The sequence below is a fragment of the Hoplias malabaricus genome, chromosome 2, assembly GCF_029633855.1.
Source record: "Hoplias malabaricus isolate fHopMal1 chromosome 2, fHopMal1.hap1, whole genome shotgun sequence".
NCBI lineage: Eukaryota > Metazoa > Chordata > Actinopteri > Characiformes > Erythrinidae > Hoplias > Hoplias malabaricus.
Window position 1 is genome coordinate 81,047,195 of NC_089801.1, and position 22,472 is coordinate 81,069,666.

At 36.5% G+C, this 22,472-nt stretch overlaps 1 protein-coding gene across 4 annotated transcripts; it reads right to left on the reverse strand.

Moving 5' to 3' along the window:
- Window positions 1-530: 530 nt before the first annotated feature.
- On the reverse strand, window positions 531-19,360 carry LOC136687348 (ribonuclease inhibitor-like). 4 transcript variants are annotated; one of them, XM_066661735.1, is made up of 14 exons: window positions 19,289-19,352; window positions 17,818-17,877; window positions 17,500-17,698; window positions 17,080-17,339; window positions 16,784-16,873; window positions 14,529-14,700; window positions 14,140-14,313; window positions 13,884-14,057; window positions 11,965-12,126; window positions 10,815-10,988; window positions 10,444-10,617; window positions 7,047-7,220; window positions 5,727-5,773; window positions 531-3,460 (listed from the first exon to the last, which is right to left on the reverse strand). In XM_066661735.1, exons 4-14 carry the CDS (start codon window positions 17,327-17,329, stop codon window positions 2,916-2,918), a joined length of 2,136 nt encoding a protein of 711 aa, XP_066517832.1. In that variant the 5' UTR covers window positions 17,330-17,339; window positions 17,500-17,698; window positions 17,818-17,877; window positions 19,289-19,352; the 3' UTR covers window positions 531-2,915. The 4 variants fall into 4 exon arrangements, with proteins under 4 accessions (XP_066517832.1, XP_066517833.1, XP_066517831.1 ...); XM_066661734.1 differs by lacking the exon at window positions 17,500-17,698 and having other exon boundaries at window positions 533-3,460; window positions 17,080-17,436; window positions 19,289-19,360; XM_066661736.1 differs by lacking the exons at window positions 17,818-17,877; window positions 19,289-19,352 and having other exon boundaries at window positions 17,500-17,807.
- Window positions 19,361-22,472: the final 3,112 nt, after the last annotated feature.

A 22,472-nucleotide genomic window follows, 5' to 3' on the forward strand; every position in this document is an offset into this window, starting at 1 on the left:
AGCTTATGAATGCGTATGAAGCCGTACCCCAAAAATGACAGGAATGCTAGTTAAGTGCTACAGAACGGTCAGGTTAAGAGGTAGTTTGGTTGAGGGTTTGATTGGTGCCCTGGATCATGATTAGGTAAGTGAAAAAGGGTTAGTGAATCCACAATTCTAGAGTGAACATTCTAGAGTGAAGAGGGATGGTGTGAATGGTAATAAAAGCCCTCAAAATGCCACAGCAATAAAGGGCAGTAGTTGCACAACATGATAGAGTCATCAGAGTTGATCTTAAAACAGCTAAGATCATCAAGCCAGCAGGAAGTGGTTTAGTAGCTGCCATGAAAGTCATTGAATACTAAAGGAGCAGCATTGAGATGTCCTTAGTTGGCAGGTATGCTGTGACAGTGCTGTTCCAGAAAGAGTTGAGAGTCCCAGTGTCAGGGATCACGGAGCGGACTGATGGAGGCGAACGCACTTGCTAAAACACAGCGAGTTTAATTTAACAAAGGATATAACAAAACAAAGACAGGCAACAGCGGAAACAACAAGACTAAGATTTTAAACAAAACGACATGACTTGGAATGGGAAGAAACAACACGATATAACTAGGAACAGGAAATACACAAAATTACAAAAGTAGGAAACAATAACAGCCTGATTAGAAGCGGGAGATAAACAACACGCCATAACTTGAGAACAAACAAACCTGAAAAGTCAGACAAACAGGAGAGACACAAGGGAACTTAAATACAAGACACAGACAAGATACACCTGGACAGATAACAAGGGGGCAGGGTAACAGATGAGACACAGACGAGGAGGCGGAACAAAGGCGGGACTAGGGCAACAATAAAGAGCCATGTGCTGAGAACGAGCACATGGTCGGGAAAACAGACATGACAGGACGAGGGCGTGACACCCAGTCCAGAGCGGAGATCCTATGATCCTGCCCTCCAAGGCCCTGCCTGTGATCCCACCCTCTGCCCAATGATTTTACAGTCCAGGAAAAAAAAAAAAAAAGATTTTACAGTCCACCGTGTGCCCAGCTCTATAGTGTCTTGCAGCCATGAAATAACCAAGTGAACAGAGTTAATGTTATATTTTACCAGACCCAAAAAGACCCATTGCCCTTCTAAACATCTCCATGACCAGAGTATTTGAAAAGTGGAGGCAGACAAGCAGCAACATATAACAGAACAAAAGCTGGCAAATGTCCTCCTGAACAGGTAACAGCAAGCCATTTCTGAACAAAGTACAGATGCCTATGAATAGATTAAAAGGAGTAAAGACCATAGATTTTGTATTTTATTTAAAAAAAAATGAGGCATGGTGACGTTTGAAAGGTTTTAGGACTGTTTTTGTTTTATACGAAGAAGGTGAATAACAACATGATTGAAAGGTGTAAATAATATTGTTTGCTTTAAAGAAATTGATGCAGATTCGCGTTTTTCTCTGTGGTGTGTGTGTGTGTTTTAAACAAATTAAGAAGTAAGAATTGTGTAGAAGAGCCTCACTTATTCACCTATTTAAGGTGGAATGGAGAAATCAAGCTTGGTATTACACAACAAATGTAAGTTTTTCTCTAGTAGGTAGCTACAGGTTTTAGTGACATGATGTGCACTTGGTCGTTTAAAAACTTGGTTGTGTTTTAAATGGATAAAATGGGAAATAAGTGCTGGTCTGTGTTGCTGTAGATGACAGATGCATTTATTTGATTGGTTGTTATGTAGGCTGTGTTTGAAAACGTAGTGAAAACTCACACCCTCACTGTCTTTTTTAGTCAGGTTATTCAAAAACATAGCGATATACCGCGTTTCGCTATGAAGCGAAAATTGGTAGCACTGCAAAATTCAAAATAATGGTGGCACAAATCAAGCATCCTACATTCGAACACAGTATGCGAAATGAAAGTTTACGTTACTACTGGCATCCCATCCGCCGCCGCCCTCGTTTAACTAAAATCAACGAACAAATCTGGAAAGTACAAAAATTACAAAATAGTTCTTTCCATACTTTATTTAGGAACATTATTCAGCAATAGCAGCAATATTAAACATGTATAAAATTACCTTCACTGTAATTGAATTTATCTTTCTTTGCCTATATATATTTAAGCAATAATAATGATAATAAAAAAAAAACTTTTTTTAGGGGTGTCACGCCCTCGTCCTGTCATGTCTGTTTTCCCGACCATGTGCTCGTTCTCAGCACATGGCTCTTTATTGTTGCCCTAGTAAAAATGTACAAATCATAAATTAAAATTGAAAAAATCTGCAAGAGACTTTTTTAAAACGTACATGAAGCTGCTTAAATCTATGCTCAGAAAAAAACTCCTCAGAATCCACCGCTGAGGAATGTTGTTTGCTCCCTTACCTCTGTAATAGTGGTAATACACACACACACACACACACGTGGAAAAGTGTTCTCCTCCATTGCCACTGTACACAAACATGACATGCTGTGAAGTCAGCTGCTTCGAGGCGTATGCAGAACCCGACTTAGGAAATGTCTTTGTTATTGAAATTATATTTTATAGAAATTGAAGTAAAGTTTTTTGTTTCATTAGTAGCTGTAATGTGATGACAACATATGTAATAGCAATTTGTTAAAATGCGTACTTGCATTAGTTCAAATGTGTGAATACATTCTTGAAAACAAATTAGAATTCATTCACAGAGTCAATAAGGACTGTAAGACTCTAGTTCACTGAAGCATATTTCTGAAGTGGACTAGTTTACCTTTAAGTCCTGGAGAAAATTTGACTGCCTCATTGTCACTGGATATTTCAAACTGGTTAGAACGCTTCTCAGACAGTGTGGCTGGAAATATTTGTTTGATAATTAAAAATACATAGTGCAGTTTAGTGTGCTTGTGTGTGTGTGTGTGTGTGTACTTTAAAAATCATCAAATAATACTCAGTAACACAGAACTATTCTATCTGAGTCAAACTGACTGAAGAGTCTGAACTCCAAAGATTAAACCCAGCGCATAGAGGTTCAGTGAATGTGGTGTGGAGTGTGTGTAAGTGTGTGAGTGTGTGCGCGTCAGGGGAGACGCTGTAGAAGGACAGAGTCCCGGCCTCATAGTCCATATACATTCCTACTCTATTAGAGCTGGAGGGAGGGGGAGGGAGAGCAGTGATGTTATTATTGTGACAGACAGAGTAACTGTTATTAGAGCAGATCAGACTCCAGGACTTTTCATTTTCTCCAAACCCACAGTCAACATTGTACCCTTTTCTCCTGATTGATTTATACGCCACTGAAATATCAATCCTCCCCCCACTCCGCTCAGTTTCCCAGTAACAGCGTCCAGTCAGACTCTCTCTACATAGAACCTGTGGCCAGACACTGAATCTCTCTGGATGATCAGGATACCTCTGTTCTTCCTCCACACACTCCACCTTCCTGTTCCCCTCAGACAGAGAGAGCCGTCTGTGCACTGTGTTTGGGTCCAGTGTGAGCTCACAGGCATCTGCACACAATAAGATACACAAAGGACAATGAAATACACAACTCAAGTGAGTACAAATCACACCAGAAAACATGAAAATAAAAACAACTGTCAAATAACAATATGAAGTAGTGCTGGGCGATAAGAGCACAAATCAACATCATGATTAATTGTACATTTTACCATAACTACGATTAATTAAATATTATTTTGTTTTTGTATTTATGATACCTCATATTTCAGTGATGAGGCTTGTGCTGTAGATATGCTCCAGTTTTATTTTTTGTAATTTTACTGTTCCTCTCTTTTTTTCTGAGCACTGTTTATATTTGACTTCTTTTTGTTCAGTGTCATCTTAATTAAAGTCAAAACACAGCATGTCCAAACCACAGACGCTGTGTTTTTCTTTGCTTGAGTCACTTGGTCTGCTTCAGCATTTAGGTTGCTTCCATGTGGCAAATTGTGGCAGAATCACATGACTACAGCTTGGTAGCATGGTTTTAAAGGGACAGTACATGATCACACAGTGGGGGCATGAGAGAATAAAAATATAGACAATATTATGTGAATTAGAAGTTCTGGATGTCGATTAGTGTTCGATTAATTGCCCAGCTCTAATTTTAAGATGACAATAACAGACATGAAATAACAATTAACAATTAATGATTAACTAAACCACAGGTTTTCTGAGAATTACTCAATTATTTTAAAAACACATATGTTTCCTCATTTACTGAGTAATAACTAATACCCCTAATAGTGAGATTGTCCGGCTTCTTTTCTTTGAGGATTCAGTGGCTTTCAGTCATGAAAACCTGAATGAAGTCATGATATTAAATTATTTTTTCTGGATCACAACCATCATTCCAACTCATCACAAAGGTACTGGATGGAGTTCCATCACCTGCAGAGAACACAAGTATACTGCTCCACAGCCCAATATTGGGTGGAATAAGATCTCTCTAGCCCAAAGATGACATTTATATGACAAATACAATTCTCTAAAATTTCTTGCAAATAGTTGGACTTCTTATGCAGAAAATGTGATATTAGTCCTTAACTAGCATTAATAACAGGAAGTTTTACTAAGAGAGATTTTGGGCCCCATGAAAAGTTTACACTGGACTCTACAACCCCTCTGTGACAGGTCATGGCAACCCTTAAAATATAAACTATGCTAATAATGTTTGGAAACAGCAGCATAAATATTTAGCAAACTTTATCACAAAATTGGCTACTTGGTTAATAGTGTGTATTGTAATGTGCAGCTATTTGTAATTGTACAATGGACAACAAAATGTGTCTTCCACATTTAACCCACTTGTGGCACTGAACACACTCACTAGTGCATTCAGGGCTGTGAACACACAACCAGAGTGAGAGCAAAAGTGTGTTTGGTGCCTTGCTCAAGGGCACTTCAGCTGTGGATTGAGGAAAGAGGACAGTGCTGTTCCTTCGTGGGGATCAAACCAACAATAAACAATAGCCAGATGTTTCAGAATCAGCTACAGTTAGCTACTGCTTATATGAGTTTTATATTTTGGAAAATATTAACATTATACAATGGAAAGGCACTGAAAGCTGTAAAATGAGCACAAATCTAATCTAATCCAAAATCACACATATAATGCCATGTGAATAGTACATAACATAATTACAAAAACAAAAACACCAACTACTATTGTTTTCAGCAGGCAGGCTATGGAAAGGTCCCTTTCTCCACCAGTTCCAGTGATGGAGATTAGAAGGCAGGGCTGCAGAGCCTGAAGCTGTTTCTATTTTTTTCAGCCACACTTGTCCTGAATATCTGCTAAAAACACTTACTGATTAAAAGAGGAATGAAATATAAGCACTGATTTATATTAATAACATTACAGTACTTCACACTGGACTAAACTAAATAAAATTCCATCACTCTCAGACCACACGCACTGTCCTGTCTTTCTTCTTAGTTTGTGTTTCTGGTAACCAACAAGACAAAGCAAGGAACAGACAAACACTAAGGTAAGCACATAAAACGTTTTACCAAACAAAAACAAAGGAACAGGGCTTATATACATACTGAGAAAGGAGAGACACCTGTAAACAACAATCGTGTAACAAAAATGAAGGGACATGGCAAGAGATCAGGAGAGGCACCTGTGAACATCAGTCACATGACATAAAAGTGGTGTGGCAAGAGATCACATGAAGAGTCACAAGCACATGGTTGACATAAATTTATTTGATGACACAGAGCACATCCTAACTCCTGTGTGAACATTTACACTGATCACAGTTAACTTACATTTCTTTGGACCTGGTTTTATTCTGCTTTCTCCTGCATGGTCCATCCTGTAAGAAATAATAATATTAATAATAATGATGATGATGATAAAAATACTAAATAATAAAGAATTTTAAGATTTCATCGTGTACGGTTAGTGTTGTATTGGAGGTAAATCCAGTCAAAATTAAAATGCAAATACCTTTGTAATTTCTTTTTCTCTATGTGTGTGCAAATAGCATGACAAGATTAAAAATTAATTGAAATAACGGCAAAAAATTAAGAAAAGCTTTTTTTCATTTCATTTCCTAAACCATTGTGGTATTTCATAGTCAAACTTAAAAAGAAAGGGCTAACTTGGTGGGTAACACTAATACTACTTTGGCTTGGCTTTTTTTTCTTCATGAACTGCACAATACGTGGAAAAATGAAAATGAAAATGCAATGTGCAAATTCAACTGCACTGTGCAAAAGATTCAAATTAAAAAGGAAAATGCACTTTCAGAGACAAAAAATGTAATGTGCCACCTATTGTCTGTGTTTTTTTTTTCTTAATTTTTCACATCTCTTTTTAATTTTCAGGTGGACCATCATGCAAATTTGCTTATAAAAATAAGTTGAAATTCACAGGGAAGCCTACAAATTATTGCTCAAATCAAGCTCTCCCTCCATAGTCGTGGTTAAAAAAGTACCAACATGTGAACAAGTAACACAGACCCTTTCTAATCCTGAAATACAAATTAGAACAAGAGTGTAGTCATGACTGTGTGCATTAATGTTAACATGCTGTTTAGGATGAAAACATTCCAGTACAGCCATTAAATCATTAGACGTTTCACATAGTGTCTACACGTAAACTGAAGTCACCCTGGTAAGTCATGGGAAAAGGAGTGGCACAGGCAAAAGGGGCTCAAAAAACTTACCAACAGCAATGAAGCAGCACCAGCAGTCCTAAAGGCTATTTACTCAATTGATATTACATCATGGAATTCAGTAAAGCAAATTTCCAAACTACTATGAAACACAATAGCTCGAGAAAAACAGCTTCATGAAGCCATGTCTCTGACAAATGCTTATAAACATATGGTGTAAGCAAATTCAAATGCAAAATGAAAAACACACACAGGTTTATCTATATTTTAAAAACCCAGCCTTTTTATCCTCAGAACCTCCCCCTCCTCACTCAGAGGTGATGCACTGACAGTAAATATTTCAGGTATCTAAAAAGTAGTTTGGACTTCCAGGAGTGGTGAGAGGATGCTGTGTGCACCTAAAGTGCACTGCATTTAAACAGCCTTTTTAGTGTGGCCAGCATAAACACACACACACAATTTTATATACCTGAGTGTATCCAGACTGCAATCTGAATTTTCCTTTTTATTGGTGAGCAGTTTCTCTCCTGTGTCTCCTGGGTGATTGTAGGACAGATCCAGTTCTTTCAGGTGTGAAGGGTTAGAGTTCAGAGCTAAAGCCAGAGTAGAACAACCTTCCTCCATGATCATACATCCAGATAAACTGCAGGGAGCAGAGAAAACAAAGTAAAGAAATTTCACCTGGTGTTTAGAAACTAATAATTACAAATTAGAAAGCAAACCTAATATATATATAAAACATGATGTAACTGAAACATATTAACAAAGATAACCAAACTATTATAATTCATGGGTCTGTCTCAAAACCTAGTTATGTATACACAAATGCCATTTAATGGCCTAAAACGGAGGAATGTTCACATACTTAAACCCACAATTTTTTTCAAGTACTTAAACCAGTTCATAAATGTAAGAGCAGTCTGACCCACTCATAACTTACTAAGTTCTTCTTAACTCAAACATATCATTTATTGATATACACATATGAATGATATAACTTCAATTTTTCCCCAGTTTAACAGTCATAGTAATAAATTAATACATGTATTATTTTCTAAGCAACAGTTACAAATTTGCCTACTGAGCATGTTAACCCTTAACCAAACAAATTGACTGATTAATTAAGCACAAATGTAACCAAGAGGAAGGCTGACAATGGTGCAAAGAATATTGTTCCTAAATCAGAGATGCCATTTGAGAAGATGATGGTATGATGTGCTCTGTGACACTGCCTAGGCTGCCTAGGGTGGAGATCAATTCTGGAGTGTGTCAGATAGCAAGGGAGGGTGCATTTGCTGGTGGACATATCCTGGGTGATGGCAGTTATCCACTCCAAAGCTATTTACTTACTCCTGTCCTGAATCTCCAGACAGAGGCTGAAGAGAGATATAACAGGGCACACCACAGAACACCCAGTGTCATGGAGAGAGCTTTGGGCATTTTGAAAATGCATTTTCGGTGCCTTCATCAGGGGGGCTTCAGTGTTCACCAGAAGGCAGCTGTGCCATAATTGATTTATGTGCTATGCTTCATAACATTGCAGTGTAGGCTGGCATACAGCGTCCTGATGAGGAGATTGAGGGAGATGAGGAGGGAGAGGAAGGACATATTCCTGCAGTTTTACCAGGAATGAGGAGAGAAGGATTTTACCAGGCTCAATAGGAGGCACGAATGCAAATCATTAGGGATGCGTTTATTTAACTTAATAACATTAACTTTTTTTTCCTGTCTCTCTTTTTAAAAAACTTAAAGTAGTCTCCAAGGCATTTATTGAGTGAAAGTAATGTTTTTCCAAATATTTTATTGAGACACCACTTAACAGACATGTAATTAAATGCAACATTTAATTGAGAAAAGAAAGAAACAAAAATTATCCTTGCATCAATTTGCATCTGCTGAACTATCTGAGAAGAACTGAGGTCTGGAAAAAAAGGCTTGGAGTTAATGAAACTGCCACAATACCTAAAAAAGTAAATTGTGTGCCTATTTAAAGTCTTTACATGACAGCAATTGCAAGTGAAATGTTTTCTTTTTATTACTTAAAAATTATGTAAATACTTATTTGTTGTTTGTTTTTTATAATTATTATTAATGATACTTTTGTGTTATAATGAACAAATGTATGTAAATCAGTGGTTCAGTTTTCTATTGGCAGTGCCTATTCAGAACAGACGCTGGGGTGGAGTCAACAAAGAGCTACTTAAATGTCCTTCATAAGCTTGGAGACTAGGAGGCTCTTGGGAAACTGTTGCAATAATGGCATTCTTAAGGTTAGATCACTCTTAAAATTGTTCTTAAATCACTAAGATATATTGTTATTGAGAATTGCACCCCAGGTTTTTTTTTTCGTAGAACATGTATTTTAGTGCATACCAAATGTTTGCAAATTGGGAGGACGTGCACATTACTTTAACTAACATTTAATTAACATATCACTACCATACTCTCTGCCCATGAATTTCAAATGTCCACCTTATAAGGAAGCACTCAGATTGAGGAGCTGCAGCAGAAAGCCTTAAAATCAACACAAAAAAGCAAAAGAAAGCAAATGTTCTGGCTGGTTTGCTTCTTCTGTGTTTTTACGTGGTTCGCTTCTGCCAGCTTCCATTTTCTCATGCAGAGTTCATTCATTTTAAAGCTGTCGTTCCAGTCCAGTCATCTTCAAAAACTTAAATAACAGTGTCCTCCCTTCAGCACGGCACTGTCTCCTTATTAACCCTATTTATCATAATGATTTCTGTCGTTCGTGTCCCAGTCATTACATCAGTATTCAAAAATATTACAATATTAACAAAGCTTACCTATAACTGTATGGCATTTAACGTTTTCCAGACAGTTACGAGTATTGTCTTTTATTTTTAGATATGGGCCACATACGATTAATATGCAGTATTTAATAAAAAGCTCTGATCAGTGTAGTGTGCTAACTGCAATGGCAATCGCTTCACCAGCCGACAGTGCCAATGTGAATTGGGCCAGATGCAGGGTACTTTCAAATCTGTACTTTTTAGTTTTGTTCTATGTATATTTTTATGGGAAAGCATAGTGAGGCATTAGACGAATAATGGATTAAGAGTTACACAGTACTGTGCAAAAGTTTTTAGGCACCTGAGAAAATAGATTTAAGAAGCTATTATCTGAGCAGTAAGATATTATGTGCTGAAATAAAAATAGAAACAAATAACATTAATAGTGATATTCTGTGTCAAACATCTCTCCTTGTGGCAGTGCAGTTTTATTTGAGGTTATCATTATACTGAATAAAGTGTGTTGTTTATATCACAAATTCATACCATCAAGAAAATCATCTGGAAACAACTTTTTTTCTTCACAGTCACTCACAAAACATTCCTTTAAAAAAGAATATCCTATTTTGTATTTATAATTATATATAAATTTATACAAGCATCACTCTTATTTAGATTCATTTTAAGGGTCTAAGTCCTTTGCACTCTGCTAAAAGTGAGGGAAGCTGCAAGGAAGCTAAAGGCATTTTATATTGGACACAAGCTCCTTCTATGAGTTTTGGCCCATTTGACTCTCTCTGTAGTCTCTCATAGAGGGATAAACACCTGTGGATTTTTTCCTAATTTGCATGATTTCCTTTAAATGTGTTTGTTTTTATGAGGCATGTTATAAAACATCTGAGGTGCATCAGAAATGTTTATGTGGATGAGAACTGTTCCCAAATTTAAAACAAGAAGCTCCCACTTTAAAAACCTGTGTGGAAAAACCTGGAGTCTGTGTTAAGAACCATGAAATATATAATTTTTACTCATTTACTATTAATATTTAAATTCGCTTAAACACTTAAGAGGAAGATTTAAAATTGTACTACTCTTTCAAGTAATTCACAAGAATCTCACCTCAGTTTCTCCAGTTTACAGTGTGAACTCTTCAGTCCTTCACAGAGCTTCCCCACTCCTGAATCCTGCAGGTCATTGTTACTGAGGTTAAGATCTTTAAGAGGGAAATTTGCCAGTTGTAGAACTGAACTTAGATGTTCACAAGTCTGTTCCCCAAGATGACACCCAGACAGTCTATATGAAGAAAGTAAACAAATTACTGTGAAGCAACTAACATTTTTGAGTAGATTAAATGTATATTTATTTATTTAAAATGTACTTTATTTATTAGTTAATTAAGTTGTTATATTTATTATTTGTTGTTCATTATTATTATCATTATGTTTATCTGGAAACAGACAAAATATAAACAGGCTATCAGTAATACTAACATAATTGTGTCCAGTTTACAGCATGGAGTCTTCAGTCCAGCACAGAGCTTCTCCACTCCTGAGTCCTGCAGGTCATTGTAGCTGAGATCCAGAATTTTCAGACAGGAGTTTTCTGATTGTATAACTAACTGCACAGTGTCACAGGACTCTTCATTGAGTTTACACATCATAATTCTATATTAAAACAATATATATAATAGATCTTATATACAATTCACAAAGCCGGATGTTTTTAATTTTTTTTTTACAACCCTGAATCTGCAAAAACTTGGGACAATATGGAAAAAAGCAAATAAAATTGCATAGACCAAAGATATTTCATGTTTTAGGTCAACTTAATTTCATTTGTTAATTTCTGCATTTTAGGCCAGCAACACATTCCTAAAAACGTTGGGAGAGTAAAGCATTTCTCATTTTGTAATTGTTGCCAATAGGATTGGGTGGTGCCATGGTATATAAAAAAGAAGGCTGTATTTATGACGTCTGTGTGTTGTGTCAAATTTCTCTTGTGTCTGCAAGTACAAGGACAGAGGTTTCATTCATGTGCATTTAAGAGAGCCACAGGGAGAGGACACTGTAAGAGCAGAGTGGTGATGTCTCACACTGAAAATGGGTGGGGAAAAACCCAAGCCAAGTGTTTAGTTTATTGCTGAAATTAAAAGTGTGAGGTAGGAATCTGAAAACAGACATAATACTCAGAAGACACTTCCCTCGACTTTGTGCTCACAGGTATGAGTGTATATCCTTTAAATATGTGTGTTTTGATCCTCAGTTCACTGGAAAAGCATCAGCTGTGGTGTGTTGAAACACAGCTGACTGTTAGTTGGCCAGCTGTGCTTCTAAAAACAGTGTAGAACCAGCTCTTTTCTCCTGAAAAACTCCGACTTTCTTGGATACTGTTTTTGTACCAAATAATGATTACAGTCACATGTTGACATCACCTGTTTGAAATCACATCATTGTTTTGTATTTTATACCTTAATACTAGCTCTAAATTGCTCCTATCCTAACATTTTGGAGTGTTTCAGGCCTGAAATAAAGAATGTATGTATATATAAAAAAAATAAATTGACCAGACAAAACATGGAAATTTCTTTACTGTATTTTCCATATTGTCCCAATTTTTCAGAGTCTGGATAATTATATTGACCTCAGTATCTCCAAACCCGTCAATCCAACACAGAGCTTCTCCAGTCTTGAACACCGCATGTCATTGTCACTAAGATCCAGTTCTTTCAGAGAGGATATTTGTGAGTTTAGAACTTCATTTAAAGTTTTAATTAAGCCTTCAGTGAGATTACAACCAGCTAATCTACAAAAGAGGAAGAAAAAGAAGTGAGTAAATGAATGCAAGTTTCAAAGATATATTTCCTGTAATATGTGGTTCATCATTTTATTTTCTTCAACCTGCATGCCCATATACAAAATAGCAAGATCACAATCTTTCAGAGAGTAACAAGAATCTTTAAAAGCAAGACAACTTGTGGAGTAAACAAAATATGGAATATAACAGTCTCATTTTAGACTAGTAATGTGCATTCAAAAGAAAAATTCTATTTGAGTAACTGTAAGTTAGCAAATGTGTAACCAGTTGGCATGGGAGATCCAAAAATAATAAAACAAACAAACAAAACCCCCAGCAGCAATAAAACCTGCAAATCCACTTTCCACCAACTGCTGGGAAGCTTTAATAGAGCATCTTGATTTGTTTTGCAAGCCTTATATTTCAGTGCCTGTTGTGAGAGGAGCTGCTATATTTTGTGCAGTTTTATTCTTCCATACCTTGTGTCTGCAAAACAAAACTCTATGGTATCCTCTCATTGGATGTATTGCCAGGTTAATTTCATGTAAACCCTCTTGTTAAGGCAATTCAGGCATCTGTTGTGAATGCCACATAATTTGTCATTTAGATTTCATTTTCATGTCATTAACTCTCTTTGTATAGCCTTCCTACTATTTTTGTGATGGTCTTTCTGGAGCGGACATCAAAGTCCGGCCCGGGCCAAATGCGGCCTGTTGTAAATTTTAATTGTTCTGTGGTATCACTTTTAAGAATACATCAGTAGTGGCCTGCTGGCACTTGGCAGATTTTTCTTTCACCTGATGGTGGAAGCATTGTGTTAATGTATGGGATATTGCACCATTGTGTTAAGCTAAACTATAAAAGTATTTGTTTCTCTAGGACAATGAAGTAATTCACAGAACAACAACTGGCGATGGGTACAGCAAAAACAAAAAAATTAAAAATGCAAAGTTCACATTGAGAACTGGCGATTTCAAGAGAGGTAACTGCAGTAAAATGTTGGATTTTACACTTTTGATCTCCTGCGGCAGTTAAGATGAAATTCAGTAGTTAATATATACACACTGTTTTGTAAATGTGTGTTTTTCACATTTTCTGAATACACTGTTATAAATAATTTATGAATAATATATTTGGAAAGTGAGACTGGCCCTTATATGATATGAGCCAGTTTGGCCCACTTTGAAAAAGTTTGGACACACTTTACATGGCTCATCAGTCCTTCGAAGTTGTTACTGTCTATGAAACATGAAAGGCAGCAAATCTCTCACTGCCATCTTTGTTTCAGAGTAAGGGAATAACCTTTGTGCCATCTGTAAGTGAACACCATCACTGAAGTTTGCCTTAGATATACTTTCTCCTACTGGATCAAGCAACAGTGCAGGATGCGTTAGCTTTGTGACTGAACATAGTACTTGTCAAACGGTTGTAAGCAAGTTTGATGTTGCATATTTTGCACACCACACTCATATTCTAAGTCAGTGTAGCCAAAAGTGACAGCTGTATTTCAATGACATGTTTTCATGACTTTCCCCCAGCTCAACCCATCCAGTTTATATTTATACACCAAGTGGAAATAAAGTTAGGTGGACATTGGAAAGATAGATATGAGACAAGCTTATCTAATAAACTGGAAACTCTGTGTGTGGACCTGAGCAAATTCTTTTAGACCGTCATACCTTACACTGTACTTATGAAATAATGTTAATGAAATATATTTTACGTATTTTTAAAAATGCAGATTTACATGAAATGTTGATATTGACCTGAGTCTCTCAAGTTTACAGTGTGAACTCTTCAGTCCAGCACAGAGTTTCTCCATTCCAGAATCCTGCAGGTCATTGTTGCTGAGGTCAAGCTTTTTCAGAGTGGTGTTTTCTGACTGTAGAACTAATTGCAGGGTGTCATAAAATTCTTCACTAAGTTTACACATCATAAGTCTGCAAAAGCACAGTAAATACAACCTCTTGTTTTACTTGTACCAAGTGTAAAAGATCATAACTGATTATCAGTGACACTGACCTGAGTATCTCCAATTTACAGAGTGAATTTTTCAGTCCATCACAGAGCTTCTCCACTCCTGAATCTTGCAGCTCATTGTAACTGAGATCCAGTTCTTTTAGGGAAGTGTTTTTTGACTGTAGAGCTTCACTCAGTGTGATAATTAACTCTTCATTGAGATTAAAACCAACTAAGCTACAAATGTAGAAAAAGTAGCTTTTATTCAAATCAATGTTATTCTTGTTATTCACTTTAAGCCATGAGCTGCAGTGACATGATTTTGAGATTAATTTGCTTTGCTCATGTAATATGAAATCCAGCAGTTCTTCTCCAACCTGTATGTGTATATAAACTATAACAATTTCCTTATGCATCTGGTATTTACTAGTACTAAAGTATTTATCATTCACCAAGCTTTTCTGCAGTTTGTGATCGCTGGGATAAGTCTCCTATAACCATCCTCTGATGTATTGTATTTCTTCAGATCCCACTCCTTCCTCGTATTCACTGAGTGGAGACGCATGTAGGCTATTGCTGAGCACTGTGCAGGAGACAGCTTCCTTTCGGAATGTAGAGGAGAACCTAGAAATAAAAATATTTACTGTTATCATCCAAAAACATGAAGGTAGTTAAAGGTGACATTCACAATTGTAATACAAAACACTTTTTGTTAAATTCGGATGTTGTTTCCATACCATTTTCTGCTTTTCAATTAGTTTGCATGCTTAAAATGGGTCTAATGTGTTTATGAAGCCCAAGTGTAAGTAAATGAGTAAAAAGTAAGTCTTAGTCCATTATGCTAGTTATCTTTCTCTCTCTGCTCATGGTACAGAAAAGGCATCAGTCATTTTTTAGACAACAGAGAGAACTCCAAACTTTCAAAAGCACTAACCAAGATGAGGATATTGCTCTATTCCTGCTCCATAGATGGGTAATATTGGATTATTGTTGCTGTTTTGGATCACTTAAGGTGGAAATATCTCTTGGGAGGCAGCTAACTGCATTAGCGACAGAGCTCCAAAACTAAACATCTCCAGTTACAAATGAGTTTTACAGACAACTTACACCTAAGCCTTGTAAAAAACAGTTCTTTTTCTTTTAAATCCATTCCATAAGTGATTCCATGTAGGCTTCAGACTCAGCGCGACCCTGAACTGGATAAGGGTTACAGACAATGAATGAATTTTCAGATGATTTCATATTATGAAATTTGTATTAAGTAAGAGGTAATAAGCACAAATGTTTAATTTTTTATCTAGATCTTTTACCTATATAATCTTAAAATGTGGATTTTTTTTGTTTTGTCCTCAGTAATTTGAAATAAACATATATTATACACTGTCACCTCAAAGCACTGATCCAGGGTGGGATAATTAGCAGCTTACACATGAGCGATTCATCTGAAGTTTGGATGCAGAGTGCAGAGGATGTGGGTCTCTCTGCTCTGACTGCACCTACTGGGAGACTGACAGCCAGTGAGTGTTTGGGACGGGGGAGGGGCTCACTCATTGAGGACAGTAAAGAAGTGCTGATACGTCTTGAATAACACCAGAAAAATTTGCTAGATTTGTCAGTAGTCGCTTCATTTTAAAAAAAACTAAGAAAAATCGCTAAGTTGGCATCATTTTTTTTTTTTTTTTTAGAGAAGCAGCCGCACAGGGCAGTGAGAGAGGTACGCTTCTCAATTTTGCAGGTTGGAGGAGTGTCAAAATCCTTTTGAAGCTGTAATTTTAAGTTACGACCGTGTTCATTTTGAAAATCAATAATGTATTTTAATATGTCTCCGTACTTTTAGGCACACTTACAATTCTGGTCCACCTTAGAGATCAGAGACAGTAGCGCATCTGTTGCTGCACAGTTTGTGTTGGACACAGCATGCCTTCAGCTGGTTATTTTTGCTTAGACTATTCTCAGTCCAGCAGTGACTGAGGGGTTTAACACTGCTTTGTCTGATCCATTCATACCAGTAAAAAACACACTACCACAAGGTCAGGGCCCCTGTATTACTGAAAATCATTCACCACCAAAATCATAACTGTTGTTTGGTGGTTATTTGGGGGTCCTGACCTTGGAAGAAAAGAGTTGAAGGGGTCAAAAGTTTGCAGAGAAACATATGGACTGCAGTCAATAATTGTAGAACAACAATATGTTCCTGTATGGTCAATGGAGCTGAGATAAATGGAAAGTGAGTGTAGCAACAAGGAAGCAAGGTGGTAAGAGCATTATGACTGATCTGTGTATATCATTTATTCATTGTCTGTAACTATTTATCCAGCCAATCCACATACAAACATGTCTGTTAGTTTTACTAATAAATAGCACATTACAAAGAAGTTTAAATGAACATAATCTGATCACTGCAAAAAAAAATCTGATTTTGATAGTTTAAGATGTACATTATACATTCTACATAAAGAGAACGTAGAAACAATGTAATTTTGCAAGTGTTATATCTGAGACCAACATCGTCATCACATTTTGTTTGTCTCCATAATGCTGATGTTACTTCTGTATCACCCTTTTTATGTTTCTATATTGATATCTGATATGGAAGTAATTTTTTCTACTTTTCTGTTTAGTTTTGTGTGTGGTCGAAATCTGTTTAATGGCTAGTCTGTCACACGGTGTGGAACATCGTCCTATTGCTTTGGTTAGTTAAACTTACCTTTCCAAATAAAAGCTGCAAATATAATTAATCCAAAACTAAAAAGTGAAATACACATAACAGCAATTTTCCAAGCATGAAAACCTTGTCCTGAAAGATAAAACAAGATATTACAGAAGTGTTAGAAATAAGGTAATAGATATATATATATTCTCAGAGAGGAACTATTTTTGTAAATTTTACAATAAATACGTGGTAATGGTGATAGTATATAATAATATATGTGAATATATTATGTATATTGAAAATGGTTTCAGGAAAATGGCTGGGTTGTTTGAACCTTTGATGAAGCTTACCCTTAAATTTAACATGAACATTTATATCATCGTACCCAGAGCTGGACTCAATTAAACAATTGTAAACTCCCTCATCAGACGGTCGGACTCCTGAGAGTTTCAGAGAAGTGTTGCCATTTTTCAGCTGATCTTTAAATAAGCTCGTCCTCCCAATGTAACGCTCAGCTTGCTCATCACTTCTGTCTGCATGATCTTTGTAGAGGTGCACCGTTAGGGTCGTCTCTTCCAGTTTAAACCACTCTACTCTCATATCCTCAGCACTGGTGTTAGGTTGGAGAGAACAGGGCAGAATCACATCTTCACCACTGTACGCCACAACAGGATCAACTGGACCAACCACCTTAATGTTTTGCGCAACTTGAACAACAACAAACATGAGTTACATTCATAAACATGACCTCAACTGTTCACAATACTTACCAAATGTTGGTTGCCCATAGGCTTGAATTAGTGACATGCAACTTTCCCAGAAACGGAGGGGGCAGCCATAGGCCAAGGTTAGAGAAGTGAGCTTGAGGCCACAGGGTACCAAGTTAAATTCCCAGGACCAACAGGAATAAAATTCATCCACGGCTGAAGTGCCCTTGGCAGCCCCCTTTGTGTTGTGCGTGTGTGTTCACTACCACAGATGGGTAAAATGCAGAGAATCAATTGCCATAAGAGGATCAATAAAGGCGATCCTTCATGTTCTTTTTCTTCTGAACACACTCAAGAATAATTTGCTATGTGATCACATACCTGATGTAATCTCGATGAAGCCAGTGAGAATCAGCACAGACATACATGGAAACATCCTCTCTGTAAAACAAATATTTTATATTTTATATTTCTGGCTTAAACACACAGTACATGAGTACAAGTCTTACCTGTCTATCAGACCTACAAACGGTTGGACTACAAATATTACATTCTCACTTGATTTTCTCACCTGAGCTTTATTATTGAGTTATGATTATGAAATACATTTTCACAAGAAGGTTGTCACTAGATAGTTGAGGGGGGGGGGGGGTGGGGGAGACTTAGACAAGCCTGTCATTTCAAAACAACATGTCCCTAAAACCCAAAAACACAGTGACTTCTCAAACCGGTCTGTATTCACTGATAACATTTGAATATATTTACTGGACACATGAGGATAGAAAAAGCACTCGTCGTGCTTAACTTAGTGCTCAAACATTGGCTTCTGCTCCCAGCAAGTGCATTGTCCTTAACAGCTTTAGGAATTGTTTGGGAGTCAGCCACATGCACAACTGCCTAATGTTTTATACAGACAATGGAAATAAGGTATAGATTGATCCATATCTGTTAGAAGAAGGAACAGGAAATTGAATTGGTAATCACAGACATATTTTCAGAACACAGTCTGGTCAAGTTTTACTGAAGTCAGTAAAGTAAACATGTTCATCTGGACTTTTTCGTTTTGTTTTACATCAATTAAATGTTTAATACACTGTAAACAATTCTTCTAACTATCGAGATTAAATTGAGAACAGGACAGCAATGAACCTGTTTATGATTCTACTGGTTTTTAATAAATTATCACACAACTGAAGACTCACTTCAACTGTTTCACGCTGAAATCAAGACAAACACATGAAGTAGTGATAACATCCATCAGATGTTACCTGATTCTGAGGTGGATATTATGAGCCTTTCAGAGGGGGTTTTCAGTAGAAAGGTTCAGGAAATACAGCCCTACAACCGAGGACATAAATAATCTCATTGATCTCGATTGTACTACAGTAACTTATCACTTAAAGTTTTTGTCAGATTTGGCCTGCTGTAGTTACACTAATGAGAAGTGTGGTGTATTTATAAAACTGTATTGATGTGGTTGTGTTTTGTTGTCGAAGGAATCTGTAAGTGGAAAACTAGTCGTGCTTTTTTTAACACTCCTCACTTCAGCAATGCAAATATGTGTCGAGAATTGATTATATAAACAACTTTACTATGGCATTTGACCGAAAAGTCGTGTATCCTGCCTAAATGTCCTGCTTGTAGTTTATTACTGGGAGTATTTTGTGACAGTGATGTGCGCTACGGCAGGACGTTTCTTCATGTGAGATGTGTCCTCGGAGAAGAGCTAAGCCTCGAACTCTATCGCTAGTTACAAGCTCGGGTTTGAGAGGTTAGGTTGTTTATACACGATGTGAATCTACTCAGCTGATATCACGTTAAAAAATAATATAAACAATGACTATTCACTTACCGCATTAAATCGCATCATTCAGACTTTCCATAACAGCGCGCACGGTCCTTTTACTTTCTGCTCCTGCCCGATTTCACCTCCACCTGGCTCCTTTATTTATCCCACGCAAGTGTAACTGCAGCCCGGAGAACCAATAGGCACAGCGAGGAGGCGGAGACACTGTCAATCATTTTGTGTATCAACCAATTATTTTAAAAATAAATATACTTTTGTATATTGTACTTAAAACAATTAAAACAAACAGATTGCACTGGAGCAAGTACATAGTAACTGTATTTGTTTTTTAATTTAGTGAATATCTGTTAAACATGATATATGATATAGCGGAAATACGAAAAAAGAGCAGAGATCAAGCACAAGAACACAGAGAAGTACTCCTGAACCAGTAAGTGCAAAATCCAGAGGCAAAAATAGAAAGAAGCAAAGAGAGAATTCTGTAAATGTTAGAATAAAACATGTACTCGCCTGAAAGAAAAAAAATCGTGGCCATTCTTTACATTATTAGAGCCTTTTAAAACTACAGCACTGCGCCTCCCTGACCTACTGATACCAGCGCAGAGAGACTGGAGTCAAGCTATCCGCACTTTGGAAACTGACGGTCAAGCCATCCGCGTTTCAAATCCGAATGCACGTATAGGCGCGTCATTACGGTTTTTCATTGCGGAGAACACCACATCCGCTTTGGGACAGATAGAGAGTCTGAAACCCGCGTTTGAGCAGCGATGTCTCTGTTACTAAATAAATGCACGCAATGCTAAAATGGACTAAAATTAACAAGCCATTAGGAATATATTTCGTTTTAAATCGGCAAAACATGCTTTGATTATTTCATATATTTACGTATTTTTTTTACTTTTCTATAAACACTTAACTGGCTTTGAATAGTAATCCTGGTGGACATGTAGAAATACAGATTACCTTTTACTGTCATTAAACAGAGGTAGCTCACTGTATAATATTCTCATGGATTTATACTGAATACCTAGCAATATGGATTTCTCAAAAACTACCCATAATGCCTAAACCACTGTACTGTCATTAAACAGAGGGACCTCTTGGCTATCAGCTGTATGATTTTGGTAGAATTTCACTGTGTACTTTTATCATAAACTCATACTGAATACATTCCAATATGGATTTCTCAAAAATTACCCATAATGCCTAAACCATTCCACTGCCATTAAACAGAGGGACCTCTTGGCTATCAGCTGTATGATTTTGGTAGAATTTCACTGTGTACTTTTATCATAAACTCATACTGAATACATTCCAATATGGATTTCTCAAAAATTACCCATAATGCCTAAACCATTCCACTGCCATTAAACAGAGGGGCCTCTTGGCTATCAACTGTATGATTTTGGTAGAATTTCACTGTATATGCTTCGCTTAGATAAGAAAGATATTTTCTGAAGTCCATGGGAAAGGACCTTGTGCATTTTCATATCATATGGCAAAAGCATTTGAGTTAGTTGTTTTTCTGTGATGCTTGGAAGGCAGACTGCACAGCTGTTTTTAAACAGAATCTGGAAATACACAGTAATTCAAGTTCTTCATAATTTTGATAATTATTAATGTTCAAGTTGTTAGGATGTTGGAGTTGGGAAGGGTTAGAGGTGGTGGGGTATAGGTTGTAAACTAACCCTAGCTGTCTATGTTTTTGAACATAACCTACATGAAAACCAATCAAATGAGAGCATCCGTCCGCTACAGAGCAAACCAGAGGACAGCATGCCATGCTTATGTAACTGCAGGGAAGAGACCACTGATGCAACAGCAGAATATATAGTGCCTTGCGAAAGTATTTGGCCCCCTTGAACTTTTCAAACTTTTGCCCCATTTCAGGATTCAAACATAAATATGAAATTTTTATTTTTTGTGAAGAATCAACAAGTGGGACACAATCGTGAAGTGGAATGAATTTTATTGGATGTGTCAAACTAACAAAAAACTGAAAAGTGAGGCGAGCAATATTATTCGGCCCTCTTGCGTTAATAATATTGCATGCCCCACTTTTCAGTTTTTTATTTGATATTTTATTTTATTCAAGATGGTGTCCCACTTGTTGTTGATTCTTCACAAAAAATAAAATTTTTATATATTTATGTTGTGAAACAGTTATAGCCTGGTTTGTTTTTTGTTAGCAGCAAGGCTAAGTGGGGAGGATTTGCATTCTGGGCTTCAGGGATGAATATGCAGAACTAGGCTAAGGCGTTTGCACAATACTAGTTGTTTATTGACTTGTCTTATTGTCTTTCCAGGTTTTTTTTTAACTAATGCACATGGCGTCTAGCTTTTTGAATGCACATTTGCTCGAACCTAGCCAAATGGCGGACTCTACATAGTTCAATAAGAAAGTGAGAATTTTCACCAAAGAACGGCAGAGAAACCAACCAATAAATCGAGACTTAAAACAGCCCAGACACTAAAATGTCACAACTAGACTATCTGAACACTCACCCAAAGCTGATTGTCATTTGTTAAATTAAGATTTTTTAAATACTTTAAGTATTCTTGACAGATTTTGTCTGTCTTGACAGATATATATAGTATTTATTATTTTACTGCAGCTTCAAGCTAAAATACTGTTCCAGCATTCATCAGTAGCTAAAATCATTTGTTACATCATCTTTGCACCATTTACTTTTTTTTTTGGTTGTCTAATTACTTGTCCAGGTTTCCTTTTTTAATTATTAAACATTAACTATTGGATACCAACTAAAACCTAAAACACTACAAAAACATTTGTAAATGCAACAGATATTGCCATACTTTACCAAGTCCAAGATAAAGGTAAACATTAATTTTGTTTATTTTTATATAATAAACTACAATCAAAAAGGAATGAATCTAGAAATACATTGATCAATTTGTCTCTCAAATGTAACCTTAAATTTTTCAAATAGAATACAAATAACTAAATCTCTTTGTGTACCTCTGTGTAAAAGTGTAAATGGTGCAATAAAAATATTTGCACAAAATAAATCAATGAACCTAGATCCAAACTAAAAAAATGTAATCTAACAAAGTTTAATAGAGCTATATCTCTTTCTGACAACATTTCTGTCCTTCTCTGCTTTGTTTCATGTATATATGTAAATGTATCTACTAGTCCACTAATGCGCTGCAAGACATAGGGGTCTTGTCCTCAGGTTTCAGCCTTTATATTGTTAAAACATCTCAA